At 35.9% G+C, this 22,703-nt stretch overlaps 1 protein-coding gene across 5 annotated transcripts in view; it reads left to right on the top strand.

The window, feature by feature from the left end:
* CCDC57 (coiled-coil domain containing 57) overlaps positions 1-22,703 on the top strand; it is a 275,586-nt gene that overhangs the window by 210,572 nt on the left and 42,311 nt on the right. The window contains exons 18-19 of one of the 5 annotated variants that reach the window (XR_012481117.1): positions 6,946-7,076; positions 8,029-8,087. The exons of 3 other annotated variants lie outside the window; for them this stretch is intronic. Coding sequence is in view for 1 of the 2 variants with exons in the window: in XM_074260499.1 (XP_074116600.1) it covers positions 6,946-6,974 (29 nt within the window). In the remaining variant the exon portion in view is untranslated. Of the gene's footprint in view, positions 1-6,945; positions 8,171-22,703 lie in introns of those variants that run through there. One more of the 5 variants, XM_074260499.1, reaches the window with a different exon arrangement.

The following is a 22,703-nucleotide window of genomic DNA, read 5'->3' as shown; positions in this document are numbered from 1 at the left end:
TAACCACAGTGCAGCCATCACTGTTCCACTTTTGCTTCACTGCTACTTCCTGTTGTCTGTTAAGGAAATTTGGTAACCCCACATTGCTCCAAAAGCAGAAAGCAGGCTGCAGCGTTTTGTTTTTTAATTGTTAAAATAAGTAAAAAGTTAAACCAAGCTCTAACTATAGATAGCTTCTATACTGAAAAGAACAGATTTCAAACTCTGAGAAGACTAAAAATAGTTTTGTTTCTAGATGAAACCCCAAAGAGGCATATGATCTGGTCCCCACCACTCAAAGTTCTCATAGAAGAAATTGAAAAGGTTCTTACAATAGAGCTAGAAGAAAAAGGGGAAAGGAAAGGGAAACTTTGTAAGAGAGGATTGGATAAGGCATGTAACTCATGAAAAGATGGAGTGGATAAAGAAATCAACTCCCTCAAAAATAGAATTAGTGAATTGGAAAAAGAAAATAATTCCTTAAAAAATAAAATTGGTGAAATGGAAAAAAAAATTCCATAGAACAAAACAACTCATTTAAAAACTCAATTGGACAATTACAAAAAGAAATAAAAAAGTAAATGAAAATAATTCATTAAAAATCAGAATTGAACAAATGGAAATGAATGACTCAAGGAGACACCAAGAGTCAGTCAAGCAAAACCAAAAAAATGAAAAAAGTAGACAAAAATGTTAAATACCTACTTGGGAAAACAACAGACCTGGAAAACAGATCTAGGAGAGATTATAGGAGGATTATTGGACTCCCTGAAAATTATGATGAAAAAAAGAGCCTAAACACTGTTTTTCATCCCCCCCCCATTTGCTTTTTTTTTTTTTTCCCCCTGAGGCTGGGGTTAAGTGACTTGCCCAGGGTCATACAGCTAGGAAGTGTTAAGTGTCTGAGATCAGATTTGAACTCAGGTCCTCCTGAATTCAGGGCTGGTGCTCTTTCCACTGCGCCACCTAGCTGCCCCAACACTGTTTTTCATCAAAGAGAACTGCCCAGATGTCATAGAATCAGAAAGTAAAATAGACCTTGAAAGAATTCATCGATCACCTACTGAAAGAGATCTCAAAATCAAAACTCCAAGAAATATTGTGGCTAAATTCCAGAACTATTAGACTAAGGAAAAATACTACAAGCAGCCAGGAAAAAAACAAAACAAAACAAAACACAACAAAAATTCAAATACCAAAGAGCCACAATAAGGATCACTCAGGATTTAGCAGCATCCACATTAAAGGATCAAAGGGCCTGGAATCTGATATTCCAAAAGGCAAAAGAACTTAGTATGCAGCCAAGAATAACTTATTCAGCCAAACTGAGCATTTTTTTCCAGGGAAGAAGACGGACATTCAATAAAATAGGTGAATTCCATCTAATTCTGATGAAAAAATTGGAACTAAATAAGTTTGACCTTAAGAGAAACATAAAAAGGTAAAAATAAGTCTTGGGAAGTATATTTCTGTTATGAGTATACATAAAGAGTGCATATATAATTTGGTTTTACTGTTATAATATAAAAAAGAATCTAGAGGTAGAAAGGAAATTGTACCAGAAAAGGAAAAAGTGGAGGTACTACATCTCACGAAGAGGCAAAGGAAACTTATTTTATCTGAGGGAAAGAAGGGAGAGGCAATAAACATAGTATGAATCTTACTTTCATCAGAATTGGCTCAAAGGAGAAAATATTAGACATATTCAATTTATAGAGAAACTTTTTCTACCTCATTGAAAAATGGGAGGAGAAAGTGAAAAGAGAAGGAGTAGGATAAATAGAAGGGAATACAGAAATTGTAAGGGAAAGATTTATGAAAAGGGGAGGGAATCTAAGGGGGAGGGCTGTGTAAGACAAGTGGTGCTCATAAGTTTAATACTAGGCAGGGGGATAATGGGAAAAGGAAAGAGAAAAGCATAATCTGAGTTTAACAAAATGGCAGGAAATACAGAATTAGTAATTTTAACCACAAATGTAAATGGAGTAAACTCCCCCATACAGCAGAGGTGGACAGCAGACTGGATTAAAAGCCAGAATCCTCCAATATATTGTTTACAGGAAACACACTTGAAGCAGGGTGATACATACAGAGTAAAGGTAAAAGGCTGAAGCAGAATCTTCTATGCTGTAGGTGAAGTCAAAAAAGGAGAGGTAGTCATCCTGATCTCAGATTAAGCAAAAGCAAAAATTGATCTAAGTAAAAGAGGTAAGGAAAGGCACTATATCTTGCTAAAGGGTAGCATAGATAATGGAGCCATATCAATACTAAACACATATGCACCAAGTGGTGTAGCATCTAAATTCCTAAAGGAGAAGTTGAAAGAGCTGCAAGAAGAAATAGACAGCAAAACTATAATAATAGGATATCTCAACCTTGCACTCTCAGAACTGGATAAATCAAACCACAGAATAAATAAAGAAGTTAGGTAAACAGAATACTAGAAAAGTTAGGTATGATATATCTTTGGAGAATGTTTACATGTGTCCTATGCTTAGTTCATCTGGCAGGTTTGGACAGCAGATTGTTATTCTGTGTTGTTTTCCTGAGTTAACTGTAAGTTAAACATTTGTATTTATTTAGACCAGGTGTTATCAGTGACTTGAGAAAGAAGTGGTGATTGATTGTCAAGAGCTCATTGAAAGTCAGCTGACAATACCTTGTCCTTTAAAGCCTTTAGTTGTACTGCAAAGTTTCCTAATCCTCAGCAACATCCATTTTAATTAGAGATTAGTTACAAATGTTTACAATAAACCAGAGATCAATGATAGAGAGAGCATCACAAGAGCATGATACCAGTAAAATCTAAGAAGGAAGCAAACATCTCAGGTGATGAGTACACTTATCAGTTCTGAGAGTATCTTAGAGGGAAAGAAAGACTTTTGAAGAATGTCTCTGAATCTCTTTGCAGCAGTGCTAATGGAGTCAACAGCTGATATTGATTCCCTATATTGGGCTTTTGCTAAAACTATTTGGTAAATGTCACTTCTTTCTAAATTAGTATTAATTAGGGGCAGCTAGGTGGCATTGTGGATAGAGCACCAGCCTTGAATTCAGAAGGACCCAAGTTCAAATCTGGTCTCAGACACTTAACACTTCCTAGATTTGTGACCCTGGGCAAGTCACTTAACCCCAGCCTCAGGAAAAAAAAAATAAATAAATTAGTATTACATGTAAAGACAAATTTTAATATTCCTTTTTTATAAAATTTTGGTTTCCAAATTTTCTCCCTCCATTTTCTCCCCCTTCTCTAAGATGGTAAGCAATTTGATATGTCATATATGTGCAATCATGTAAAAAAATTTTTTATTTATAGCTTTTTATTTACAAGATATATGCATGGATAATTTTTCAGCATTGACATTTGCAAAACCTTTTGTTCCAATTTTTCCCCTCTTTCCCCCCCCACCCCCAGATGGCAGGTAGACCAATACATATTAAATGTTAAAGTACATGTTAAAAATAATATATGTATACATGACCATACAGTTGTTTTGCTACACAGGAAGAATCAGACTTTGAAATAATGTACAATTAACCTGTGAAGGAAATCAAAAATGCAGGCAGACAAAAATAAAGGGATTGGGAATTCTATGTAGTGGTACACACTCATTTCCCAGAGTTCTTTCACTGGATGTAGCTAGTCCTATTCATTACTGCACTATTGGAGCTGATTTGGTTCATCTCATTGTTGAAGAGAGCCACGTCCATCATATAGTATTGTTGTTGAAGTATGTAATGGGCTTGCTCATTTCACTCAGCATCAGTTCATATAAGTCTCTCCAGGCCCTTCTGAAATCATCCTGCTCATTCCTTACAGAACAATAATATTCCATAATATTCATATATCACAATTTATTCAGCCAATTTCCAATTGATGAGCATCCACTCAGTTTCCACTTTATGGCCACTACAAAGAGTGCTGCCACAAATATTCTTGCACATACAGATCCCTTTCCCTTCTTTAAGATCTCTTTGGGATATAAGCCCAGTAGTAACATTGCTGGATCAATTATGTCTATGATTTACTGTTTTACCCAATCATTCTTTAGTATAAGATTATTTAGTTTCCAATTATTTTTTGGTCTATTTTCCCCTGGTTTTTTATTGAATGTAATTTTAATTGCATTGTGGTCTGAAAAGGATGCATTTACTATTTCTGCCTTATTGCATTTGATTTTGAGGTTTTTATGCCCTAGTATATGATCAATTTTTGTATAGGTTCCATGAACTGCTGAGAAGAAAGTATATTCCTTTCTGTCTCCATTTAGCTTTCGCCAAAGATCTATCACATCAAACTTTTCTAGTATTCTATTTACCTCTTTGACTTCTTTCTTATTTATTTTGTGGTTTGATTTATCTAATTCTGAGAGTACAAGGTTGAGATCTCCCGCTATTATAGTTTTGCTATCTATTTCCTCTTGCAGCTCTCTTAATTTCTCTTTTAAGAATTTAGATGCTGCACCACTTGGTGCATATATGTTTAATATTGATACTGCTTCATTATTGATGCTGCCCTTTAGCAGGATATAATGCCCTTCCTTATCTCTTTTAATTAGATCAATTTTTGTTTTTGCTTGATCTGAGATGAGGATGGCTACTCCTGCTTTTTTGGTTTTGCCTGAAGCATAATAGATTCTGCTCCACCCTTTTACTTTTAGTTTGAATGTCTCACCCTGTTTCAGGTGTGTTTCCTGTAAACAACATATAGTAGGATTCTGACTTTTAATCCAGTCTGCTAACTGCTTCCTCTTTATGAGGCAGTTTGCCCCATTCACATTTATGGTTAGAAGGACTAATTCTATATTGCTTGCCATCCTATTAACCCCTGCTTATGCTTTTCCCCTTTCCTTCCCTTTTACCCTCCTATCCAGTATTAAACTGGTGAACACCACTTGCTTTTCACAGCCCTCCCTTTTTAGGATCCCTCCCCCATCTTAAAGATCCTCCCCTTATTTTACCCCTTTTCCTCGAAATTACTGTATTCCCTTCCCCTTAGCTTACTCCTTCCCTTTCACTTTTCAATGAAGGTGAAGAAGTTTCACCATAAATCGAATATGTCTATTGATACACACTATGTTCATCTCCCTCCTTTCTTTCTCTCAGATATAATAGGTTACCTTTGCCTCTTCATGAGATGTAGTACCACCAATTTACACTTTTTTATGATATAATCTCCTTTCCACCTCTAGTTTCTAAGACAAATTGTACATATGTTCTTTACATATTTTTTGACAGAAGTATAGTTCTCAAGATTTCTTTTTACCTTTTTAGAAATCTCTTGAGTTCTGTATGTGAAGATCAAACCTTTTATGTAGGTCTGGTTTTTTCATCAAAAATAGATGGAATTCATTTATTTCGTTAAATGTCCATCTTCTTCCCTGGAAAACGATGCTCATTCTTGCTGGGTAAGTTATTCTTGGCTGCATACCAAGTTCCTTAGCCTTTCGGAATATCATGTTCCAGGCCCTGCGTTCTTTTAATGTGGACGCTGCTAGATCCTGGGTTATCCTTATTGTGGATCCTCCATATCTGAATTGCTTTTTTCTAGCAGCTTCCAATATCTTTTCCTTTGTCTGATGTTCTTGAACTTGGCCACTATATTTCTTGGCGTTTTGATTTTAGGGTCCCTTTCAGTAGGTGATCGATGAATTTTTTCACTATTTTACCCTCTGTTTCCAAAACGTCTGGGCAGTTCTCTTTGATAATTTCCTCGAAAATGGTGTCCAAGCTCTTTTTTTCCTCACATTTTTCAGGGAGTCCAATTATTCTCATTGTTTCTCCTGGATCTGTTTTCCAGGTCTGTTGTCTTTCTGGTAAGGTACTTGACATTCTTTTCAATTGTTTCATTTCTCTGGTTTTGCTTGACTACCTCTTGGTTTCTCCTTGAGTCATTCATTTCTACTTGTTCCAGACTAATTTTCAATGATGTATTTTCTTCACTCACTTTTTTTATATCTCTTTGTAATTGTCCAATTGAGTTTTTATCTTCTATGGAATTTTTTTCCATTTTATCCATTTTATTTTTTAGAGAGCTGATTTCTTTTTCCAGCTCACTAATCCTGTTTTCCTTGGAGTTGTTTACCTTTTCCAGCTCACTAATCCTGTTTTCCTTGGAGTTGTTTACCTTTTCCAGCTCACTAATCTTGTTTCTCAATGATTTGATTTCTTTATCCACTCTTTCTTTGAATGCATGGGATGACTTCTCCAGGCTCTCTTGCCAAGCTTCCCTTTCCTTTTCCCATTTCTCTTCCAGCTCTCTTGTGAGAGCCTTTTTGATTTCCTCTATGAGGTTCTTTTGTATTGAGGAGCAGCTTATATCCCTCCCAGGGGATACATCTGGGGACAGTCTGTTCCTAGTCTCCTCAGCATTTGAAGTCTGCTCCCTCTCCACACAGAAGCTGTCAATGGTTAGAGCCCTTTTGAATTTTTTGTTCATTTTGTCAGAGTAGGAATCAAAGAAAACAAACTGACAAGAGAAACAATTGGTCTGTTTTGCGGGGGATGGGGCTGGATGGTATTAATGGGCTTCCTCTACAGACTGGGGGTAGGGCAGCAGAGAGCCACTAACAGAACAGCAATGACTGTACTGAGTCTGCGCTCTGAGGCTCCGAGAACGCACCGAGTCAGTCCAGGTGGGGGTTGGAGGTGTCCAGGCTCTGAGAGACGCTGGCTTTCTGGAGTTTTAATCTTCACCTCCGGTGTTTACACCCTCTCCACTGCTCCTGGCTTGCTGCCAAGACGGAGCATCCACACTGGGGCAAAAGCCCTTTCACAGAAACGGCAGAGATCACACCCCTCCTTCTCCGGTCTGAGCTGTGTGAGCTGCCTGTCTCGCTCTGGCTGCCTGCCCTCAGTCTGCGCCCAGTCTGATTGACCCTCCCCCGAGCAAACACAGACCTTTTCTGGCGACTTTCAAGGATGTCTTCTCTTGGTGATAATTTGTGGATTTCTTTCTGGGTCAAGCATTAAGTCAGAGGCTTGTCATGAAGTAAGTTCTGAGAGAAAACGAGGAGCTCAAGCAGCTCTCTGCCTCCACGCCGCCATCTTGGCCGGAAGTCTGTTCAGCTTTTTCTCCAACATTGCTGGATCAAAGGGTATGCACAGTTTGATAACTTTTTGAGCATAGTTCCAATTCGCTCTCCAGAATGGCCAGATTCTTTCACAGCTCCACCAACAATGTATCAGTGTCCCAGTTTTCCCACATCCTCTCCAACATTGCGCATTATCTTTCCCTGTTATTCTAGCCAGTCTGACAGGTGTGTAGTAGTATCTCAAACTTGTCTTAATTTGCATTTCTCTAATTAATAATGTATGTAAAACATTTTGAAATTAATCATGTTGTGAAAGAAAGGAGAAACAGTTTGTAAAAAAAAAATTACAGTTTGCAAAAGGACAAAAACTATGAAAAAATAAAGTGAAAACAGTGTCCTTTGATCTGCATTCAGATTTCACCAGTTCTTTTTCTGGATATGGATAACATTTTCCAGTTCATCACTGTACAATATTCTCCTGGTTTGGCTTTCTTTATTTTGTATCAATTTGTGTATGTCTTAATTGTTTTTGAAATCTGCCTTGTATAGTATTCCATTACATTTATATACCACAGTTTGTTCACCTGTTCTCTAGTGGATGGGCATCCCCTCAGTTTCCAATTAATTACCAGAAAAAGAGTTGCTGGGATCCAGATCTAGTAGTAGAATTGCTGGATCAATGAGTATGCAGTTTGATTGCCTTTACATAGTTACAAGGTGCTCTCAAGAATGGTTGGATCACCGGATCTAAACAAAAAGTTTGATCTCCAAATACAGAACTCAAGAGATTTCTAAAAAGGTAAAAAGAAATCTTGAGAACTATATTTCTGCCATAAAGATATATAAAGAACATATGAATAATTTGTTCTAGACACTAGAGATGGAAAGGAAATTGTACCAGAAAAAAAAGGGTAAAGTGGTGGTACTACATCTCATGAAGAGGCAAAGGAAACCTATTATATCTGAGAGAAAGAAAGGAGGGGGATGAACATAGTATGTATCATATTTTCATTAGAATTGGCTTAAAGAGGGGGCGGAGCCAAGATGGCGGAGAAGAAACACACCACTCTGTGAACGTCTTTACTCCCTCACAAGCAATTAGATAAATCAGCCTCAGAAATAGCGCTGGACTGATAGATACCACAAGGACTGGAAGCATGACTTACCAGCTGAAGAGAATCTGGAGTTTCAACAGAAAAGGTCAGTTCCCAGGGGAGGAAGAAGAGAGGCCAGCACAGACGGCTGGGTGCTAGCATACTGCGCCAATCGCGCTGGGGAGGGCTCTGGGATCAGAGAATTCACTGAGATAAAGGAATCTGGCACAGGCTGTTAGCTCTTCTCTGCTTATAATATAGCAGTTCAGAAGAGAAATCTAAAATATTTTAAAAATTCAGATAGATTAGATTTTCCTGGAACCTAGGGGTGACTCATCAGATCTCGGCACCAGGGGGTGTGGCCCCTAGCTCCCAACTGAGACTAGTTCAGAGTTTGAGAAGTGGGCGGATACGGCCCAAGGCAACACACACTGCCTAGCTTAGCTGGAGGGAGTGGAACTCAGCTCCAGGAAGTCCCAGAGAAGCAGAACCTTTGAACTAGGGACCGTGGTTTCTGGCAGACACTTCCAGTTTGAGCGCAGGGGCTTTTCACGTCACCTGCTACTGACATCCACGCCCCACCGGGACGCATAGGCTAGGCTTTGAGTCGCCTTTGCTGTTCAGTCTCAACCTCAGGGAAGCCCCTAAAACACAGCGCCCCCAGGGCACAGCAGTGCTAGTCACCTCTGAGGCACTTCCAGGGAGGGGGTGGGGAACTCTCTCCCAGAGCTCTCTCTTAGCTCAGGCGCAAGAGCCGCTGCATCCATCCAGTCTGGGAGGAAGCTGGTAAAGAAGTAAATAAATAATTTCCTACCCCAGGGACAGACCCCAAAAGATTTTTTAAGTATGAACAAAAAAGCCAGAAAAACCATAGATTCCTTCTACACAGGGAAAGAGCGGGTATCCAACCCCGAGGAAGTTAACAGTAGAGAGTCAGCAGATAACAGCCTAAAGGGGAACGATTCCTGCCCCCCATCACATAACTCTCTCCTAGAAGAGACTATTAAAAAGTTAAGAGAGTTTGAAGAAAAATGGGGAAAGGAAAGGGAAGCTATGATAGAGAATAACAACGTCCTGAAATTGGAATTGGAAAAAATAAAGAATTCACAGGAGATGCAGGGAAACAAAATTTGTGAATTAGAAAAGGTAAAAAAATCACAGGAAAGTAGGATTTCTGAATTGGAGAAGATAAAAAAGTCTCAAGAAAATAGAATTTCTGAATTGGAAAAAGAAAATAATTCTCAAAAAAAAAATTAGGGAAATGGAAAAAAATTCAATAGAGCAAAATAACTCATTTAAAAATGAAATTGGGCATTTACAAAAAGAACTAAAAACTGTGAAAGAAGAAAATAACTCCTTAAAAGTCAGGATGGAACAAATAGAAATGAATGATTCACAGAGAACCCAAGAATCAGTCAAACAAAACAAAAAAAATGAGAAGCTGGAGAACAACGTCAAATACTTACTGGGAAAATCTATAGACCTGGAAAATAGATCTAGGAGAGAATTGGCTTAAAGAGAAAAATATAGACATATTCGATTTATGGTGAAACTCCTTCCATTTCATTGAAAAGTGGGAGGGAAAAAGTGAAAAGGGAAGTAAGCTAAGCTGAAGGGAATACAGAAATTGTGAGGAAAAGGGGTAAAATACGGGGAGGAACTCTAAGGTGGGGGAGGGATACTAAAAAGGGAGGGCTGTGAGAAGCAAGTGGTGCTCACAAGTTTAATACTGTCTAGGAGGGTAAGGGGGAAGCAAAGTAGAAAAGTATAAGCAGGGGTTAACACGATGGCAAGCAATACAGAATTAGTCATTTTAATCATAAATGTGAATGGGGTAAACTCCCCCATAAAGAGGAAGCGGTTAGCAGACTGGATTAAAAGCCTGAATCCTACAATATGTTGTTTGCAGGAAACACACCTGAAACAGGGTGATACATACAGAATAAAGGTAAAAGGTTGAAGCAGAATCTACTATGCTTCAGGTGAAGCCAAAAAAGCAAGGGTAGTCATCCTCATCTCAGATCAGGCAAAAGCAAAAATTGATCTCATTAAAAGAGATAAGGAAGGACACTATATCTTGCTAAAGGGTAGCATAGATAATGAAACAGTATCAATATTAAACATATATGCACCAAGTGGTGTAGCATCTAAATTCTTAAAAGAGAAATTAAGAGAGCTGCAAAAAGAAATAGACATCAAAACTATAATAGTGAGAGATCTCAACCTTGCACTCTCAAAATTAGATAAATCAAACCACAAAATAAATAAGAAAGAAGTCAAAAAGTAAATAGAATACTAGAAAAACTAATATGATAGATCTTTGGAGAAAACTAAATGGAGACAGAAAAGAATACACTTTCTTCTCAGCAGTTCATGGAACCTATACAAAAATTTACCATATATTAGGACATAAAAACCTCAAAATCAAATGCAGTAAGGCAGAAATAGTAAATGCATCCTTTTCAGACCACAATGCAATTAAAATTACATTCAATAAAAAGCCAGGGGAAAATAGACCACAAAATAATTGGAAACTAAATAATCTCATACTAAAGAATGATTGAATGAAATAGCAAATCATAGACATAATTAATAACTTCACCCAAGAAAATGACAATAATGAGACATCACACCAAAATGTGTAGGATACAGCCACAGCAATAATAAGGGGAAATTTTATATCTCTAGAGACCTACTTGCATAAAATAGAGAAAGAGAAGGTCAATGAATTGAGTTTATAACTCAAAATGATAGAAAAGGAACAAATTAAAAACCCCCAGACAAACACAAAACTTGAAATTCTAAAAATCAAAGGAGAGATTAATAAAATTGAAAGTAAAAAAAAAATATTGAATTAATTAATAAAACTAAGAGTTGGTTCTATGAAAAAACCAACAAAATAGACAAACCCTTAGTAAATCTGATTAAAAAAAGGAAAGAGGAAAAGCAAATTGTTAGTCTTAAAAATGAAAAGGGAGAACTTGTCACTAAGAGGAAATTAGAATTAGGAGCTACTTTGCTCAACTTTATGCCAATAAATTCGATAACTTAAATGAAATGGAAGAATACCTTCAAAAATATAGCTTGCCCAGATTAACGGAGGAAGAAGTAAGTAGTCCCATCTCAGAAAAAGAAATATAACAAACTATTAACCAACTCCCTAAGAAAAAATCCCCAGGACCAGTTGGATTTACATGTGAATTCTACCAAACATTTAAAAGAACATTTAACTCCAATGCTATATAAACTATTTGAAAAAATAGGGATTGAAGGAGTCCGACCAAATTCCTTTTATGACACAGACATGGTACTGATACCTAAACCAGGCAGGTTGAAAACAGAAAAAGAAAATTATAGACCAATCTCTCTAATGAATATTGATGCTAAAATCTTAAATAAAATATTAGCAAAAAGACTACAGAAAATCATCCCCAGGATTATACACTATGACCAAGTGGAATTTATACCAGGAATGCAGGGCTGGTTCAATATTAGGAAAACTATTAGGATAATCGACTCTATCAATAACCAAATTAACAAAAACCATATGATCATCTCAATAGATGCAGAAAAAGCATTTGACAAAATCCAACATCCATTTCTACTAAAAACACATGAGAGTATAGGAATAAATGAACTATTCCTTAAAATAATCAGGAGCATATATTTAAAACCATCAGCAAACATCATATGTAATAGCGATAAACTGGAACCTTTCCCAGTAAGATCAGGAGTGAAACAAGGTTGCCCACTATCACCATTACTATTCAATATTGTATTAGAAATGCTAGCTTAGGCAATAAGAGTCGAGAAAGAGATTAAAGGAATTAGAGTACGTAATGAGGAAACCAAACTATCACTCTTTGCAGATGAACCCCAAAAATTCTGCTAAAAAGCTATTAGAAATAATTCATAAGTTTTGCAAAGTTGTGGGATATAAAATAAATCTACATAAATTCTCAGCATTTTTATACATTATCAAAAAAATCCCACAGCAAGAGATACAAAGAGAAATTCCATTCAAAATATCTGTCAATACTATAAAATATTTGGGAGTCCATCTACCAAAGGAAAGTCAGGAATTATATGAGCAAAATTACAAAACACTTGCCACAAAAATAAAGTCAGATTTAAATAATTGGAAAAATATTAAGTGCTCTTGGATAGGCCGAGCGAATATAATAAAGATGACAATACTCCCTAAACTAATCTATTTATTTAGTGCTATACCAATCAGATTCCCAAGAAACTATTTTAATGACCAAGAAAAAATAACAACAAAATTTATATGGAAGAACAAAAGGTCGAGAATTTCACGGGAACTATGAAAGAAAGAATTGGAAAGGGAATTAATATCTAAAATTCAGTTGGGATCATGAGAGGGTACTCATGAATTGGGGAAGAGCATAACAAGTTTTAGTATGTAAATGTAAAGGAATATGTCTATGCTCTTAAGAAATGATAAAGAGAGTGGTTTCAAATAAACCTGTAAAAATTCACATTAACTGATGCAGATTAAAGTGAATAGAAATAGGAGAAAAACTTATACCACAAGAAGGTTAATTTAGGGGGAAAAAACCCATATACACCAAAATTATTCATAGCATCATTTTTGTAGTAGAAAAGAACTCTAAGAAAAAATTATGTCCTTCAATTGGGAAATGAGTGAAAAAAACAAAAGTCATGATACAAATTTAATAGAATTATTGCTGCACTGTAAGAAACAATGAATATGAAGATATCAAAGAAGTATGATCACACTTATATGAACTAATACAGGGAAAGCCAAAGAAGAAAAAGAAATATAAAATAATTATAATAATATAAAAAAGGAGAAAAAAAGGAATGAAACTGAATACTATGTGATTATAATGTAATCTTGGCCCTGGGGAAGAATTAAGAACAAATATATCTCCTTCCTTTCATTGCAGAATTGGAAGATACCAAACCTCAGAGCTTTGAGTGCTTGAGAAGAAAGAACTACAGAGGCTTCTGTCAGTCCTAGGCTAAGAGTCTTTTCCTCTTTCAGAAAAGAGCATAGCAGAGCTCTAGTTACCAAATGTAGCTAAATTTGAAGATAGAAGTGCTGAAGGTAATAGTCAATCTGAGCCTTAAAGAAAATCAAGAATTCCAAAAAACTGAGAATAGAAATCAAGGAGGAGAGCATTTTAGGATGAGGTGGGAGAGGGGAAAAAATCAGAACAGGGTCAGAAAAATAGTATCCCATGTAAGGAACAACAAAAAAGACTAGTTTTTCTTTACAGTAGAGTTATTGGGGGAGACTGGAAAGTAGGATGAGTAGATTGTAAAGGGCTTTTAATGGTTAAAAAAAAAAAGTGTTATTTCATCCCTGCAGTATAGGGAATCTCTAGAGTTTATTGAGTGGTTGGAGTAGTGTGAAGGTTGGGAATTGTAAAGCTCTGGTCGTCTCTAAATTATTCTTAGGGACTGCTGTCTCAACTCAATCTCCCAGCCAGACTCTCTCCTTCCAGCCTGCCGTCCCAACTCTGTCACAGACTCGACTAACTCCTTGCCCTCCTGCCCTCCTCTTTTATCCTAGCAGAGATTGTAGTGAGAACTCAACGAGGCTTGTGAGAAAATTACTTCAATGAACTTGCTCCTCCCAAAGATTGTGTAAACACTCCTTTTCAGAAGTTCAAAGGTGCAAACTCCCCCTAAAGGCTGGAACTAAAGGTGTGAATTCTGAGCTAGAGAATTGCTCAGACAATCTGAGTTCTCACCTTGTAATCCTAACAGAGTAGAATGGTCAGACTTTGGTGGCTTTGTGGTAGAGTAGGGAAGAGTCTAAAGCAGAGAGCCCAATTAAGAGATCTGTCGCAGTGGTCTAGGCAAGAGGTGACAAGAGTCAACAGTCACACATAGTATTCATTTTGCTCTTTGCTCTGACTGTAAATGAAGAGCAGGTGATGGATATGACAGATGTATAAACTACAAGACTTGACAGTTGGATATAAAAAAAGCAAGAGGAAAGAGTCAAGGTTCATGCTAAGTTTGTAAATCAGATGACTGGGAAGGATGAGATACAGAAGTCTGAAAAAAGAGTAAATTTGGAGAGAAAAATAAAGTGCCTTCTATTCTAACATTTTGAATTTGACATAAATATGAGATATGTGATTTTGAAATGAACCACAGGTAATTGGTGATTTGGAACTGGATATGGAATTGGAATTTCGGAGAAACAAAAGGGTTGGATATATACATATATATATGTATATATATGGATGTACATGTTTATATATATATATATATATATATATATATATATATATATATATATATATATACATAGTGCTGGAAGTTATCTGCATAGACATTTTTAATAGTATTTTATTTATTTTTCCAAATACATGCAAAGATAGTTTTCAATATTCACCTTTGCAAAACCTTGTATTCCAGATTTTTCCCCTTCTCCTTCCCCCTCCCCAAGACATCAAGGAATTCAATATAGGTTAAACATGTGTGATTCTTTTGAACATATTTCCATGTTTGTCATATTGCACAAGAAAAATCAGATCAAAAGGGAAAAAATTATGAAAAAGGAAAAAAACCAAACAAACAAGCAATCCACCACCAACAACAAAAAGGTGAAAATACTATGTTTTGATCCATTTTCAATTTCCATAGTTCTCTGTCTGGATACAGATAGCACTTTCCATCACAAGCCTATTGAAATTCTGCATAGACTTTTTTTTTTTTTTTTTTTTTTTTTTTTTTTCTGAGGCAATTGGGATTAAGTGACTAGCTTAGAGTCACACAGTTAGGAAGTGTTAAGTGTCTGAGACCTACATAGACATTTTTATTGAACCCATGGGAGTTATTGACTTTACCAGTTAAGAGCCAAAGCATTCTCTTTAGGAGAGAAAAGAGATGAGGGCCCAGGGCAGAGCCTGAGGAGAATACTTAGAGTAAGGTAGCAAAACATATAGTTAAAGAGGTAGGAAGGAGAACCATGAAAGAACAATGTCAAAAACCCAGAGTAGAGCAAATATCCACAAAAAGTCAGCAGTGTCATTTGCTGCAGAAAAGCCAAGAACTCTGAGAAAAGGCTATTAGATTCTATACACAAATGATAATTGCTAACTTTAGAGAGAGCAATTTCAGTTTCTTGATGAGGTCAGATGTAAAGAGTTTTGAAGAAAATATGAAAAGAGAATAAATGGAGGATTTGAATAATAGGTGATTTTTTTTCAAGGAATTTGGGTAAGAAAGGGAAGAATAAATAATGAGAATTTTGGAAGGATTTGGAGATTTAGGCTCATTTATAATCTACTTTGAAGAACAGATGAGGGTAATGATAGTAAGTATAATCTTCTGAATCAGACAAAAAGAGATGAGATCAAGGGTACATATATATGGATTGACCTTGGCAAGAAGAATGGCCATTTCTTCGTCAGTGACTGGAATAAAGGTAGTTTGATACCAAGGTGTTACAAAATATAGAGCACAGGGAAAGAGGAAGCTCACGGTAATGGCATCCATTATATTGGTCAAGTATGAGGCTAGGAACTAATTTGAGAGGGTGGAAATGAAGTCCTATGAGAAGCTTGAAGGAAAAATAAAAAAGGTTTGGAGCAGTCTTTGTGGTGAGTGGAATAATTATTAAGGAAAGAGTAAAAGGACTGCCTTGGTGCATTAAATTAATGGATAAGATTAGATAACAAATTTGTAGTAGATCCAGTTAGCACAATTGTGCAACTTCTTCCAACTTTATTCAGTACATGAGTAGGAGCAGAGGAGGCAGATGGTGAGATTAATCCAGGGTTAATAGTGTGTGAGCAGTGAAAGGACACAGGAACAAGAGATTTGAGAAGAGTTAACCAAAGGGTCAAGATTGGGAAGGGAGGAATTGAGAAAATGGTTGGGAAAGTACTAAAGGATTAGGCAAGAATAAGTTTAAGAAGAGTAAAACATGAACAGATGAGTCTGACAGGAAATTATAATGAATAAAAGGAATTTTCAAAGTTCTTGATTATAGCAGTGGAAAACTTGTGGTGTAATGGCTAGATCAAGAGTATGAGCTTCTATACTGTGTAGCTGAGGGAAAGTGAAGAAGGTCAGATACTAAATATTCAGGGAATGGAATGTGAGTGTCTTTGGGAGATTGTTTAGATGCTAACAGGAAAATATTGAATCAGACATTGAACTTATTGATGAAAAGAGAATATTCTCCAACCACAAGAATATGGATTAGGTGAAAAATATAAAATAAACCTCAAAGAAGGAAGAGACTGTCAAGCAAAGACAATAAAGAGTCTGGAAACAAGAAGTATATTGACTCCTCTTTAAGAACCCATGTGTTCCAGTGAAGGAACTATGGGATATGAGCGTGGACTACAACATAACATTTTCACTCTTTCTGTTATTGTCTGCTTACATTTTTGTTTTCCTTCTCAGGTTATTTTTACCTTAATTCTAAATCTGATTTTTCTTGTGCAGCAAAATAACTGTATAAATATGTATACATGTATTGCATTTACATGTACTTTAATGTATTTAACATGTATTGGTCAACCTGCTATCTAGGGGAGAGGATAGGGGGAAGGAGGGGAAAAGTTGGAACAGAAGGTGTTGCAAGTGTTGGTGCTGAAAAATTACCCATACGTAAATAAAAAGCTATTAAAAAAAGAAGAAGAAGAAAAAGAAGAACCCATGTGTTGGGAGTATATAAGAGAAGGCACAATCAGTACTGAAAAAATACCAAGAATTCATTATCATTTAGGAGAACAATGTCTCTGTCATTGAGAGAAGTCTAAAATGAAATGAAGTTCCTCATCACAGTTCTGCCTTACGGTGATTGTCATCACCTGAATATGGACTAGTTGGTCTGTGTCCCAGTGCAACAGCCTGATCAGTCTCATGGAGCTCTTTGTGGATTTCTACCCAGTAGTGGCTTGATATTAGTCTGTGAGCTTTGATCTTATGACGTGGGATTTAAATTCTGGCAATGCTACTTAATGTCTTGTGCATATTACATAATCTCTCTGGATCTTAGTATCTTCCATTGAAAAATGAAAAGATTGATTGAACTAGATCTCTTAAGATCTCTCCTAGGTCTAAGTCTTTTCATTAGTTATGGCCAAGTACTTTCCTTATGAACATTTAGGTTAATAAGAATAGTTCAAATTTATTATGGTGTTCTTTATAAAAACACTCATAAGATACATATTTTTTCCTTCTGAGACAATTGGAGTTAAGTGACTTGCCCAGGGTCACACAGCTAGGAAGTGCTAAGTGTCTGAGATCACATTTGAACTCAGGTCCTCCTGAATTCAAGGCTGGTCCTCTACGCACTGCGCCCCCTAGCTGCCCCTTGTAAGGTAATTGTTCAAAGTCACATGGCTGCTGTGTGAGTAGCAAAGCTAGAACTTGAATCCCAAAACTCTTTCCATAGAATTATGCTAAGGGATTCACTTCTTTTTTTTCCCCCAGAAATTATTTTATCAAGTCTCATGATATAAATGGCAAATTATCTTTACAGCTGAAATAGCAACATAAGAGTAAACAAATCATCCTTTTCAAAGAACATTACACAGGTCACTTGGAGTTAATTACTAATAATAACTAATAATCATATGTTACAGTACCATGCCACCCTCATCAGTCTTTTTAATAAAAGATCTACATAAAATTGAGGGGGTGGAAGGAGAGAAAGAAAGAGTAAGAAAATTACTTAGAACAATTTATATGAAATCATAGGATGAAAATTTAATTTCTGGAAACTAAAGATTTAAATTGATCTCCATAGGAATTCATTTCTTAGAACATACAGTGTCACAAACCAGTCAATAACTTGATTCCTTTCCTCCAGGTCAGTAAGTTTATGTAAAATCAGATTGATGGAGTGTCTGTGTTCATAGTATAATCATCACCAAAAACATTTTTTCCGTGTTTGAATGCATTATTTTCTGCTGACACCAAATAGTGAAACCACCACCATTGAAATAGAGCCATGGATAATTTGAAATGTAATACTTACATAAATATATCTAGTTATTCTACAGAGTAGTTATAGCTGGGATATGAAAAAAAAAAGACTTGGAAGAAAAATTCTAGAGACATTTAGAAAGGCACAGTGAAATTAATGAACTCAAAATTAGATTTTTCCTGACTACATTTTTCTTAAGTGAATCTGAATTTAAATATCTCTGGCAAAATAGACCATCTCTTGGGGCTATTGAGGGGTTCATCATATACTCTGAATTGCATAGGTTCTTTGTCTCTCTTCCTTCTCTTTCCTGTTTTGCCTACCTTTTAATCCTTTAATCTGCTAGTTAGTATCTCCATCAGAAGGTATACAAGGAAAACTCAAATTGGAGAAATTATCAGCAATTGAATTGTTCAAGACCAGGAGTAACCCTAAAAGTAAATGCCTTGCTCATTTAGTTGTTGACGTTCTGCACTTGCTTCCTAGCCTGACCATGAGCCACCACATCAGCAACACTTTCATGTCATTGATTATCATTGTATTCTCCAGTATATGATGCTGGAATTGAGCAGAAATAATGAAGTTGACTGGGACTAGAGGCATTATAGACAGATCCCAATTAGTTCAAATAATGAATTTTGTGATGTGGTTGTATTATTTAAATTCACAATATATATTTCTATGGGTCTGGAATTATTACCATATGTTAGCATGTATTAAACTTTGAGTAATAAGAATTCAAATAAGATGATTACTTTATTGGACTTATTATTCACACTAATTAGGACTTAGTTTTATCTTCTCACTTTGGTTATTTTATTCTGTCACCATCTTTTATAACCACTTTACATCCATCACCACTGTGATGATACAATAGCAAAAAGCAGAAGTTGTCACTCTCAGTTAAAAGACAGAGACAAAGAGAGAACAATTCTTGGTGTAGGAGGTATATGTTTATATCATTAATAGCAAATCAGGACAACAGATGGGGCTGGTATACAGTTGTGGCAATAGTGAACAGATTAGTACACATCTATATTAATGATAAGTAGGTCAAAAGACAATGGTCAGGGGTGTGGGAAGTGCTATAGAAAAATTGAACAGGATGGGGCAGGTGAGCAGGGCCAGGACAAAAGAATATGCCCCCCAAAATTGCAAACTACTCCAGTATCTTTGCCAAGAAACCCCCAAATGGGTCACAAAGCATTGGACACAATTGAAAAATGTTTATTTGGAGTGTAATTATTGAAATTGTAGATGATTGAACTGTATAATGTCATAACTTTATAGAAAATAATTCATTCTGCAAATAATGACACCTTTAGTTAATACTGTATGGTTGGAAAATTTTTTACAAAGAATTGTTTTGTTTAATTCTTAGAACAACCCTATAAGGAAATTATGTCAGATCTTATTATATTCACTTTACAGATGAAGCAACTAAAATCAGTAAAGGTTAAGATCACACACCTAGTAAATGACAGAGCTAGAATTCAGAACCAGATTTTTTTATATTATTGAGGTGTTCTCTCTACTATAGCATTCTACCCATAAAAAATAATTGTCAATTCAGGAGCAGCACTAAAGATAGCTAAATGTAGATATGGGAAAGACTAATAGAAATAGTAAAATGAGTAGAAACAGAAGAGCCCAGCACTCTCCCACGGCTTATCCAACAAAGATCAAGAAAAATGGTGGTTAAGAAATTAAAGAAGAAACTGCAGTGTATCATTTTTCTAATCCAGGTCAACACAAGGGCACTGACAGAGGCCTGTAGGCACTGGGGAAGGGGTCTAGCCAGGAAGGTTGACACAAACATTCAGCAAAGGGCCTGTGGCTGTGTACAGGGTGAAGAACAGGAAGAGTTAGCCAGTAGCTATGTTGTTCTGACCAGAAAAGAGAGGTCATGGATCCAGCTAGGATGTTAGATGGAACCTGTAGCTAAACCTGAAGAGCAGGAAGTACAAAATAGTGTAAACTCTCACTGATCACAGAGCAGGATTATAGACTAAACCTACAATCCTGGGCTATGCTAAGAGAGTGTAGAAAAAGAGAGAATCTATAATTTAAAACCTGAAGACCTTCCAGCAAGCTTACCTTTGCCAGGGCCAGCAAAAGGTTACTGGCCACAGGTCAGCAAAAACTCCTGGAACTGAGTTTTAAAAATATATAAGTTAAATGAGATAGAAGAAAAGTTTAGAAAAGAAATAAGAACTCTGGAGTAAAGAATTACAGGGATAATTAAGAATTTAATACAGAAGATATAAACCTTACAAGTAAATACATTCTTCAGAAATTAGAATGAGCAAAACAAAGGTTAATGACTCCATGAGACAACAGGAAATAGTAAAATAAAGTCCAAAAAAAATGAAAAAAAGAATACATGGTATCATGTATCAAAAACAAATGACTTGTAAAAGCGGTAAATGAAAGAAAAAAAAAAATACAAGTATGACTGGTCTGAAAACCATGACCTCTCCCCATCCCCCATAAAAAAGGTTTTGGATGTCATCAGTTTTAGAAATCATAAATGAAAACTGTTAAGACCTATTAGAACATCTATACATATTTCACTGATGCCCAAGAAAACACAACTGCCAAAGTAATTTTCCCTAAATATAGATCTGACAATGTAGCTATTCTACTCATTCAAATTTATGTATTACTAATGCCTCTCAAGTAAAATATATACTTGTCTGTTTAACTGTTAAAGCCTGACACATCCTTGCCCTAACCTATCTTTCAAGCTTCATTGGACATTACTTCCCTCCCATGCCATGGGTCTGTCCAAACTGTCCTTTTCTCTGTTGCTGTTAGATAGTCCTCCATCTCCATGCCTGGAATTTACTCCTTTATCTTCACCCTATTGAGTCTTACTCTTCCTTTAGGATACAATTCAAACACCATCTTCAGCAAAAAAGCCTTTTCTGACTTCTCCAACGACTAGAATTCATCCTCCCTCCCAACTGTATTGAATTTCATATGTTTGTATTAACTTTATGATTAGATTATATGTTATCTTATATGTATTTGGTCCCCCTGTTAGAAAACAGGTACATTTTGAATAAATATAATTTCATTTTTGGACTTGTATTCCCCTGCTTCAGCAAAGTAGCTGGAAGACAGTAAGTATTTAATAAATACTGATTGTTTGATAAAGTAAATTTTAAAAAGTCATCTCCTCAAAACCCAAAATCAAAGCTCTCAGGAACAATAGAATCAAAATCCAGAACCTTCAGCTAAAAAAAAAAAAGTTCTATATTCAGCAGAAAGAAAAAGATCAAGCAACAAAGAGCCATACTTAGGATAACACAACACTTGACAATGAACAGTAAAATAGAGATGATAGGACACACTTTTCCAAAGAACAAAAAATAAAAAGCTTATAACCCATAATTACTTATATAGCAAAGCTAAGATTATGCTTACTGGAGGAAAATAAACTTTTAGTTAAATAGAGAGTATCTAAGCATTCCTGATAGAGTTGAAAGAAGTATAAAAGAATAAATATTGGAAGAGCAGTCAAAATGAATTGAACAAAGATGAAGTCTTTTTTTCTAACAAGTAGAGAAGAAAGCAGCTAGGTGGTATAGTGGTTAAAGCACTACAACTAGAGTCATTTGGATCTGACCTAGGTACTTAGTAATTGTGTGAACTTGGGCAAGTCACTTCATTTTCTTCGCCTCAGTTTCCTCATTTGTAAAATGATCTAGAGAAGGAAATGGCAAACCCTCCAGTAGCTTTCTCAGATGGGGTCATGGAGAGTTGAACATGAGTAAAAGGACTGAACTAAAACGAGGTAGAGAGCCCTCATGTTATCTAGGGTCATACAAGGAGTAAAATAAGATAGGGGACCTGGGAGTGATTTTGTTACAGTTTGATAATCTTAATAATTTTTTTAAAAAGGAAAGGGAAGAAGAAACAAATCAGTTTGAACAAGTATAAGACTTCCAAACATGGGAGAAGGGGAGAAGAGTGGGTTCACTAGAATCACATTTTCATTTTATTTGGTCAAAGGTAGAACACACACAAAAAGAGTTTGGTGGAGAAATATTCAACTAAACCAAGAAAATAAGAAGGATCTTAGAGATAGGTGAAGGAAAATGGGTTAAAGAAAAGGTTAACTAAAAGTAAAAGTCTAACACTGGAGTCTGAAGTACAAAGAGATGAGAAGGAAAGGGGAAAAAAAGAACAGGAAACTAGATTGTCATCTGAGTGAGAGCAAGAAAAGATGCGCTGAGGAGTGGAAGCAGATTGAATAAGGCTTAAAATGCTCATACCGAACATGTTCTGTCTCTCACTACATTTTGTAAAGAAGGAAATGGAAACCTAGAGAGGAGAAAGTATAAGAAACTGGAGGGAAATACATATTTAATGAATATTACTGTGCATTTGGATGAGAAGAATTCAGTAATAACACAAAAAAGTAGCAGTATCCAGCAATATGTTATTTAGAAGAATACATTGGAAACAAAGATTCACATAGAGTTAAAATAAAAATCTAGAGAAAAACTATTATACTCCTGAATTCAAAAAGAGCATTGATAGTAATCATGGTCTTAGATATGACAATAAAAATTGTTGAGTAATTTCTGTTGTGTCTGATGATTCTTTGTGACCTCATTACAGAGATACTGGAGTAGTTTGCCC

Source organism: Sminthopsis crassicaudata, chromosome 4, assembly GCF_048593235.1.
Source record: "Sminthopsis crassicaudata isolate SCR6 chromosome 4, ASM4859323v1, whole genome shotgun sequence".
Classification (NCBI taxonomy): domain Eukaryota; kingdom Metazoa; phylum Chordata; class Mammalia; order Dasyuromorphia; family Dasyuridae; genus Sminthopsis; species Sminthopsis crassicaudata.
The sequence above is the reverse complement of the archived record's forward strand: the minus strand, read 5'-3'. Positions and strand labels throughout refer to the sequence as shown.